The sequence below is a fragment of the Ictalurus punctatus genome, chromosome 4 (genome assembly GCF_001660625.3).
Source record: "Ictalurus punctatus breed USDA103 chromosome 4, Coco_2.0, whole genome shotgun sequence".
Taxonomy (NCBI): domain Eukaryota; kingdom Metazoa; phylum Chordata; class Actinopteri; order Siluriformes; family Ictaluridae; genus Ictalurus; species Ictalurus punctatus.
The window spans coordinates 10,560,001-10,570,195 of record NC_071284.1 but is presented as its reverse complement, the minus strand read 5'-3'; the positions used below and the strand labels follow the sequence as shown (position 1 = coordinate 10,570,195).

The following is a 10,195-nucleotide window of genomic DNA, read 5'->3' as shown; positions in this document are numbered from 1 at the left end:
ACAATTGCATGAAATTCAGGTGACATTTATTAAACTCCTTAAAACATTCGACAAATGTAAGAATTGAAGTTGATTTCTTACAAATCTCCCTGCCATCTATAAAGACAGGAGTCCCAATCCCTTCCATTTGAAAAGTTGTAAAAGAGCAAAAGGAGTGTTGATTAGTTATTAGCTACAAAATATGGACAAATTCCTTTGGGCTTTAACTGAGAAATTGCGTTGCAGACCCCAAATTGTGTAATTTTGGAAATGTGACCTTCAGTCTCCTAATAAATAAAATGGCACTGTAGACTCACCAGGAAAATCTAGCTAACTTCCATCCATCTTCTATACAGCTCATCCTTGCTTCAGGGTCACGGGGAAACCTGGAGCCTATCCCAGGGAGCATCGGGCACAAAGCGGGGTACATCCTGGACAGGGTGCCAATCCATCACAGGGCATACTCACATACACATTCATACACTACGGACACTTTGGACATGCCAATCAGCCTACCATGAATGTCTTTGGACTGGGGGAGGAAACCAGAGTACCCAGAGGAAACCTGCAAACATGCAAACTCCACACACACAGGGCCACAGTGGGAATCAAACCCCCGACCCTGGAGGCGTGAGGCGAACGTGCTAACGACTAAGCCACCGGGCACCCATCTAGCTAACTTGTGAATATTTATTTTCCTGCCTTTAGCACCTCACCATCAATTTTTTTGCACAACCTAATTACATGAACCAACATTACAGAGATAATGGAAAGCATTACAACCTAAACCCAACCTTTATTTTTGTCACGCTAACCTTGTAAAGAACTTTTGGCCTCGACATTACTGCACTAGCTAAGTTCCGTTAGCCACTGACTGTCTGCACCTGTTAACCAGCATTAACATTTGCCGAATACATGAAGAAACACGACACTAACCTGTCTTCCTAATGCTAATTACTACAGCTTGCTTTGTCCAAAAGAATTGCTAAATGTAGTTAACGTTAACCCATTCTCTGTATTACATCATGGTGAATAGATGTAATGCTATATTATCGTTAACTCTCAAAAGGGTAATGGTAATGTCTAACATTACCGCGAGCTGTAAAGTAATGTTTTTAACTCAGGTGAGCGTCTAGGTTAGCATCACTCATCCTTACTGTGATTGGTTACAGAATCCAGCTAGCTAACCCTAACTCGGAGCCTCAGATAAGATGCAGACCCAGAGAATTATATAGTAACCTCGGTCCATATTTCACAGCCAACGTAAACAACTGACAGTAGTAGTGTAACGCCAACAATGAGGAAGCAGTACATGATATTCATTGTTGAAGCTGTGGCGATAGGTAAAGTTAATTATCACTTTTTGAGTTACTGTTTTACAATGAATACATTTTCGAGAGCTCCCTGCCTAACTATCAGTAATTTAACACATGTTGTGTTGGGCACTCGTGTGAAATTTTTATTTTATTTTAACGCATTTATAGGATAATTTAACACGTGCTCAAATAGTAATAACATAAAATGTAGGATATTAACACCGTCCATGTGAAAACCGCTACCTCCACCTGAGGTGAATTCAAACAGTCTGTGCTGAGTTGATTTGACCAAAGGAGCTGGGCTGAGGTGTCAGGTTTGGGGCATTGATTCACCTGTCATTGAAAATGACCCAGCCACTAACCCAGCATTTGGGTTACACAAAACTACCCAAAAACTATCCAAGTCAGAAAATAACCCAATTAAATGACCCAAAAGGCTCAACTCAGCATTTTAAAGGGTTAAAATTCTGAAAATGAATGAATGTTTGGGTAGTTATGATCAGAACTGATGCTGGTAAAAAAAAACTAAAGTCAGTGAAATTGGAAAAAAAAAAAAAAAAATAATATATCATATTTCTATGACAGTTTTTTGACAAGGACCTGAGTAGTAGTTTTGTTTTTTTGTTTTTAATTCTGACACTGTATAAAAAATATGAACCTCAAAATTAATGTTGTTGTTAATCATTGACATATCAAAGACTGTAATAATCAAAGAAAAAAAAATCTGCTTAGCATTTAGTATATGGAAAATAATTTATGTTTTATTTTTTCATAAAAAAAACATCTGTGGCATAATGTAAACAAGCAGCATTTAAAGGGTTACAATTCTGAAAATGAATGAATGTTTATTGTAATGAATTATGATCAGAACTGAAGCTGGTAAAAAAAAAAACTGATGTCAGTGGAAGTGGAAAAAAAATATTAATATATAATATTTTATGACAGTTTTTGGACATGGACATTTTGGTCCTCTATGGACCTATGTGTAACTTTTTTAATTGACGCACAAGGGTTAAAAAGGTCCCTATTTCAATGCAAGCAAATTTTTGTGATACTGACCATATTAACTGCTTTGTACAAATGATCAGATTTTCTTTATGCCTAATTCCTAATGTCTAATTTCTTCTAATGAAGCATGTGATCAGACGACACTTCAATGTATTTGATCTAAAATGGATCATAAGGTTTTGCACATGTCCATACCAGAGTCCATGCCAGGGTCCACGCCAGCTCGAGTGCACAGTCATTAAAGCAAAAAGGGGACAAACCAAATACTAAGAAACTCGGAAATTCAGGTAAATATTTCAAATATTCTACTTTTCAATCAAGTTTTTGTAAATAATATAATTTCTAATGAAAATGTTTGTATTAGATAAGCAAAGAATGCAAAATAGAAACATTTACTAATGGTCTCAGACCTTTGGACAACACTACTACTACTACTACTACTACTACTACTACTACTAATAATAATAATAATAATAATAATAATAATAATAAGTCTAATAATAAATATGCAGTTAAAAAGCAAGTAAACGATCGAGATAAAGCCATGACAGTTGACTACAGACATAGACCGACACTGCAAACTTTCGTGCCACTAACCCGGTTCCCTCTGCATACCGCTATTGAATCCGTGACCGCATTTTTCTCCGCTTGCGTAACATATCGCGTGACTTGCTGATTTAGGAACGTGAGGGAATGGAGCGCGAGGGAGGCGGGCTCTGGCTGCGGTGGGAGGAGTCACGAGCGTCTGCTTCCGTGTTCCCCCCTCCCCTCCCCTCCCCCTCCGTATCTTCCAACCTCTGCGTCCTGATTATATCGCGTACCGGGGGTGCTGTTTTCATGCTTGACGCTGCTTCTTCCGACTAATTTAGGTGACAGAAGGAGAAAAAAAAGTCAGTTGTACAAAGGTTCGCTTCCCACCGCCTCCCATCTCCCACCCCCACCCTCTCCCTCTCCCTCTCCCTCTCCCTCTCCAGCGTTTATTACCGCCTACTCCTCCACATGCATCCGAGTGCTGGGCCCCGGCGTACCGGCTCCAGCCATGTCGGCGACCGATGCAGCGGCTGCTGCCGGTGACAGAGCCCCCGGGGGAGAGACAGGTAGGTCACCGGGTAGTGTTTAAACCCACATTCTCGACACATCCACCGGTGGGTTATTTTAATTTGGCGCTGACAGAGTGCGAGCTGCTCTGTACACAGCGGGCGGAGAGCTGAGCTGAGCTGAGCTGAGCTGAGCTGTCGGTCTGTGTTCCGCTCTCATTGGTGTTCACACTCAAACTAGGTCAGTAGTTCAGTAGAGCAAACTCTCGTAGTCGAGGATTGACGCTGGGTGCTGCTGTACTGAACTGGCCGCATTGCCCTGGTTTGGAAAATACACCACAATTAACAGTTTTTTTTTTCTTTTTCTATCTCTAGTGCAAGTGTATTTACTACTGTAGACCTGACTGTGGAGTTTGTTTATAGACTCCAGAGAGGCCCGGGGTTCACCGTCAATATAAACTTACTTGTGGCTATGCTAACACAAGTTCATATCAAGCCTAGCTTATCGAGGGTCTGTTGTTGTTGTTTTTGTTTTTAAATCTTTGAGCAGCTTAGTTTGGTTTAATTGTCCTGTAACACTTCTTGAATGGAAATAACTGTTTATTAGACTGTTTATTTTTCGGCCCAGTTCCTCTGTGTTAAGACTTTAAATCTCTCTTATTATTACTACTTTTGAATAGTAGTAGCTTGTTAATAAAACACATGTAAGGAGAATACTGTGGTAATGAAAGAAAGTTTTGGGAAGCTTTCTAGCAGCACATTACCTAGATGATCCTGGTACTTCATGAAACTTGAGTGATGTTGCTCTGGCTTCAGCTCAGGAGGTCTTGTTTTATTTTAAGCGCTGCTTTTGCTTTGAGTCAGTATTTCTTTTTCTTTCTTTATTTTAAATAGATAGCTTGTGGAGGGGATGTAAGTAAACATATACACAGATTTATTGTTGTGTTAAGTGAATGTAGCAGGTGTTTGAGCTCTGTCTATATATATCTCACTGTATGAAAATGGGGGGGGGGGTAATTTTATTATTGTTTTTTAGTTGTATATGAGCAATAGTAGTATGTAGACTTCAGAGCAGGAATGAGAAATTCACACACACCAAACACCCCCCCCCCCTTTCTTAAATGAATCTGTGAAGGATGTGGGAATATGACCAAGGTGCTGTGATGTTTCCTGCAGTCGGTGCTCCTGGATATGGAGTGTGCTTAATGCATAAACAGTGCTTGTGTAATATGTAGGTCAAACTCAGGACTGTTGTAGGCCTGCTCTCTGATCTCTGCTTCACACCGCAAACGAGTATATTTAACCATACAAAACAAAATCTATTAATTAATCAATTGTCTTTGAACCATCCCTGTGTAAGAGAGTCTGTGTAACCCAATCTATGTACCCTAAATAATCATGCAACAGTATAAAAATTTCTGTAAAAAATTATTGCAGTGAGGAAACCAATATATACTGTATGTTTTTATATATATATATATATATATATATATATATATATATATATATATATATATATATATATACATACACACACACACGCACATCTGCCTCGCACCTTTTTGGTTGGGGGTTCGAATCTCGGCTTTGCACTGTGTGCACAGTGCTTCGGGGATTTCCTCATGGTACTCCGCTTGGCTCCTCCAGTCCAAAGACATCCTCTGTAGGCTGAATGGCATTTCCAAATTGTCCGTAGTGTGTGATTGTGCCCTGCGATGGGTTAGCACCGCATCCATGGTGTCTCCCACCTTGTGCCCCGAGTTCCCTGGGATAGGCTTCAGGCGACGCTGTGTAGGATAAGTGCTACAGAAAATGGATGGATGTCTAAGCAGTTTTGGTGGTGGTTTAGGACTTGTTTATCTTCAGTAACCGCTTTGCTCAGGGTCCAGAGTCTATCCCAGGAATGCTGTGTGAGAGCTGGGACCACATCCTGGATGGGTCACTAGTCCATCTCAAGGCACCATACACACACACAATCTCACCCACATTCACATCTAGGTGCAATTTGTCATAGCAAATCCACTTAGAAGATTTATTTTACTTCTTAAAGCTGGGAGGAAACCAGAGGATAAAAATGCAGACATGGGGAGAACATGTACAGAAACTCCATACAAACGGTAACCTGATCTCTGGAACAAACTGGGGAGCCGTGAGGCAGCAACTGTACCCGTTGTGCCATCTTACCTCTCTGACTTTAAATATCCTCCAGTCAAAATAGAAGTTGTCGATTATTACCATTTATGACCTGAAACAAAGATTTATGCCATGTTTAACATTATGTCTAAAGGTCCTTTCACACTGAGCGCGACACGATGAAGTGAACCGAATCGCCGACGAACGGTGCTTTCACACCGAACGCGCAATGATCTGTTGCCTTCGGCTAATTCACGCCTGCACGCTAGGTGGCGCTGACCAAGAATGCATTTTACGCCTGCACACTAGGTGGCGCAACCCACTGTTCAGCTGATCGGCCTATCATCTTTGACCACTGAGAAGACTCACTTAAATGTTGGCGTGTAGCACCACAAGGCACACAAACTGTTAAGAAGCACAGAAAAAGAAAGAAAATGGATTTCGCTGTGACTTTTATCAAAAAGTTCTTTGTTCTCAGGCACCAATGATAACGTAGTGATCTTGATATTGTTTTGAGGGAAGAGCGTCATCGCGTCGTACATTTGCGTCGCTTAATCACGCTCCGTGTGAAAGGCCCTCAAGGTTTTCAAGCTATCTGCACTCTGTGCCGCATTTTGAGTATCGTGATTGATTCAGTTTTGTGTTTGATTCAATTACTTACTTTTTCTAATTTCATGTTGCTGGGGGAAGGGTTGTTATTGATGTATTATATAAAACCTGACTTTTCTAGGACTAGAGCACTACTAATTAGTATGCTTTTGTGGTTGAGTGCTTGTATTGAGAGCACTGCGAAAAAATGAATGGCTTGTGCTGAACCTACTGCCTACCATTATGCAAACCTGTGTACGGAAAAGGCGTATGGAATTCCACAATCAATCTACAGTTCAGAAGGATCCTGCAATTATAACCCACTCCCCTAAACGAGCCCGAAACTGCAGTATGGACACAAGTATTCAGAAAAAAGAGTGAAAATGTTCTGAGGTCTTTCGTTCTATAATTCAGAGCCATACTGCCTACTCTTTGTGTGTTTTAGTGAAGTCAGCTATATGAGCAAGTATATTGTGAGCAAGGCCCTTAACCCTCATTGCTCAGGTGTATGAATGAGATAAATGTAAGTCGCTCTGGATAAGGGCATCTGCCAAATACCATAAACATGATGCTTGTTTGGTTACTTCAAACCTTTTTATGACTTTATAAATGTCCTGGATTGATTACAGTATAAAAAGTTTGTCAATAAGGACTTTATCCAGGTCAGGGTCGGGTTGTATCCGGAGTCTATCCCGGGAACACGAGCATGAGGCGGGAATACAGACTCGATGGGATGCCAGTCTATTGCAGGACCCATTTAGAATCTGTTTACCTTAAATAACTACCAAAACACAGGAAGGATGTGTTGATTGCTCTCAAATTCCTTTGGCTAACAAAGCCACATCTTTAGTTCATACTGGTGTACTAGAAGTAGAGATGGATTAGAATATGAGTATAAGTTTGCCATTTTTAATCCTAACTGGTAGTGCAACACTGGCATGCAGTTAATTATTTAATTTGCAAACTGGGAGTTATAGAGTGAATGCTAGAATGGAAAATGTGCATAGTGAGAAGTGAGAAAGAAAGTGCTTTAAGTTTATGGAACAAAACTCTGTGGCATGTTCTGTAACTTTATTACCACTTCTTGGTCCGTACCTCGAGAGTAATAACTTCTGTCCAAATTGGCACTCAGATGATTTTAGTGTCTGAGGTTTTTGGCACCGACAATATGAAACAGCTCATTATTGTAATTGTAAATTATTTGCGCACACAACATTTTAAAGTGATTTGGAATCAAGTCCGAAAACAGAAAGGAGAAAGGCCTCTTGTACCTTACTCACACAGCTGGCGGATAACACGAGACAAACCTTTCTCAGAAGTAGGTTAAAGTAGGTTATTTTCAGCCACATGCTGTTGCTTCACCTTCTGCCTTGCTCTGATTGAACACGTGGAGACAGACAGGGTTGAAAGACCAGTTGGCAAAGCAGATTACAATCTGCAGAAAAGCACTATGCGCCAGTTATTCCTCAAGGGCATGAAAGCAAAGGCCCAGGTTAATAACGGTTGCAGTAGTTTAGAGATCTGCTTCATTTTAAAGTTGTTTCAGGTGCTGTGCGCTAGTGGGGAAAGAAGAGGGGAAATAATGCAGCTGAATTCCCACATCCTCCATGTTGCTGCTGATATCCTATGGAAAACATGTTATGGAAATTTTCTCAATGTCATGCTCGTAAACTTATCAGCTCCAGTGATTTGGATAGGGACTGTAAAAGAAATGATTAGGGTATCTGTAGTATACAAGAGTTGTGTTGTATGGCTTTACATTATGATGTGAAGGTAGAAAGGAGATTATCATGTTTATTTTAGCTCACAGACTGTAGTTTTGAACCTCTTTAAAGGTGCTATATGTAACATTAATTAAGACCTTGATCTCTGCATCTCGTGTGTAATATATCATATAACACGTGTCATTGGCACATTGGAGTTACCCTTTTTTTTTTTTTTTTACAACTTCCTATTGTCAACATAATGTTGTTGAATGAATGCTAAAATGGCCATCCTTGGGTCATTTTGGGCATTGGTGGCTCAGTGCTTAAGGTTCTGGGTTACTGATCAGAAAGTCGGGTTCAATACCACCAAGATGCCTGTGTTGGACTCTTGTTCAAAGCCATTAACCCTCTATGCTCCAGGGACGCCATGTCACGTTAGACCCTGTGCTCTGACCCTAACTTCCTTACAAGCTTGGATAATTTCACTATATTGTAATGTATATGTGACAAATAGACTTTCTTCTGAATCTTCTCCTATAATGCTTTGAGATCACTCATTAATACACAATCTCTCAAGAGTCCCAGGTCCTCTTGTGGACACTCCTTCAGCACATTCTACAGGTCTAGTTCAGGGAACTGGGATGGCCATGTCCATTGAGCCATCTTTGTTTGCATTTTTATGTATATTTTTAGATCATTTGCACCTGCTGCAAGATCCAGCCATGGCTTCTTAACAAAAGTCAATTTTCATTTAAAAAAAAAAAAAAAAATTCTTGGTAATAGATGGACTCCATGATGTTATTTGTTCTCAGAAGTTTCTCAGGGCCTTTGGAAGAAAAACAGCATGAAAGCATTACAGATGGTCCACTATGCTGAAATGTAGGGATTGGAAACTTTTCTGTATAACAATCCTTTTTATGCCAAATCCACCTTCAGTGTTTGCTGGAAGAAAGTTCTATTTTTGTCCCATTTGACCACAGAACTCTACTGAACTCTACGCTATAGAACTTTAAGTGTTACTGTTAGTAAATAAAAGAAAAAGCATTCTTCTTCCAGGTAGTTTTCTGGAATGGAGCGGGCGTCCTATTGTATATTTGGAAACTTGGTAACCCCAAAATGCTGTCATCTTCTGCACATCTCACAGTGATTCTTTAACCATTCTGGTCACTGTGTTTTTGGGGTTCGGTACAGATCTAGAGGTATTCAAATTCTTCATTATTGCCCTAACAGTAGACATTGATATATTTTAAAAAGCCATTTCCTGCCGATTTGTTTTCTCCCATCTGACTTATTAGTTTTCTCTGATCTTGTTGACATGTTCTCTAGTCCATGTTGATTAACCATTAAGGAAATTTGGCATTTGTGTCACTTCATATTTATACCCCAGTGAAACTACTAACCACTTAAGAGTTTCTAAACACTCAGTTGAATAAAAAAAAAAAAGAGTAAAATACAAATGGGGAAAATATAAATTTTACCATGCTTCAGTTAGATTTTATTCATTTGTATATTTTATTCATTGTATTTCTAAGGGTGCTAATAATTGACACGTGGTTTTGTTAGAAAAATAGATTTTTGATGAGTAATTACTAAAATAAATTTAGTTCAGTGAAGGTTAGATTTCTCCAGATGAGAGATTTTTGCAGTGTGTTTAAGTTAATTAACCAAACACTTTTTTTTTTTTTTTTTTTTTTTTGCATAACAAAAAGTTTCTTTTTACAGTCTTGACCAAGGGTGCCAATAATTCTAGAGCTGACTGTATATGGATGTGTGCACAAGCCCTTTCCAGTTTGTTTTGTATGATCAACAAAATTGTTGTAATGATCAACAACAAAACTTTAAACATACCAGTGTGATGAATAATGTGGAAATCCCAGTAAAGCATGATGGGTAGTTGATTTAATATTTGCTTGGGAACTCTCTCATGTGACGTGGCGTGGTCTGCTTTCAGAGAAATTGGAGCAGACTTGACACGGTAAATTGTCCAGATCTTTCATAAAATAGTGAATGTACTTTGTGGAACAGTTATGAAAACAGTCCCACTTATTTTCAGCATTCATAGATTTTTAGAGCAATCTTGTATTGTTAGCCCTTTTCCAGGTTTGTGGTGTATGAAAGTGTACCGAGTATGTTGTATAATTCGTGTAGCAAAAACGTGCGCTCTCTGTTTGAGATCTCTGTTGGTCGGTGTGAGAAACTAATTGTTTACTTCTTTTCAGTAGACAGGAACATATCATCGCGATTAAAATGTGTGCTCTTAAAGAGGTTCTTTTGCTGTCATTCAAGATGACTTGAATTATTTTTTTAAATGTGTTTAAATTGCTTTAAAGGTTTTTTTGAAGCTTTTAAGGTTTATTAAAAAAAAAAAAAAAAAAAAAAGAATTGTCATATCGTGAAAGTTGCTATTTGTCTCCATCATTATATTTCA

The 10,195-nt window shown here is 39.2% G+C and overlaps 1 protein-coding gene and 1 long non-coding RNA gene across 3 annotated transcripts in view; one reads left to right on the top strand and one right to left on the bottom strand.

Moving 5' to 3' along the window:
• Window positions 1–668: 668 nt before the first annotated feature.
• LOC128629533 (uncharacterized) lies at window positions 669–3,412 on the bottom strand. The gene is made up of 2 exons (XR_008393874.1): window positions 3,288–3,412; window positions 669–3,163 (listed from the first exon to the last, which is right to left on the bottom strand). It is a non-coding gene; the product is annotated as an uncharacterized LOC128629533 (long non-coding RNA).
• bmal2 (basic helix-loop-helix ARNT like 2) overlaps window positions 3,267–10,195 on the top strand; it is a 33,305-nt gene continuing 26,376 nt past the window's right edge. For both annotated transcript variants that reach the window (XM_047152840.2, XM_047152838.2), the window contains exon 1: window positions 3,267–3,400. In XM_047152840.2, coding sequence (XP_047008796.1) covers window positions 3,343–3,400 — 58 coding nt within the window. In that variant the 5' untranslated portion in view covers window positions 3,267–3,342. The remainder of the gene's footprint in view (window positions 3,401–10,195) is intronic.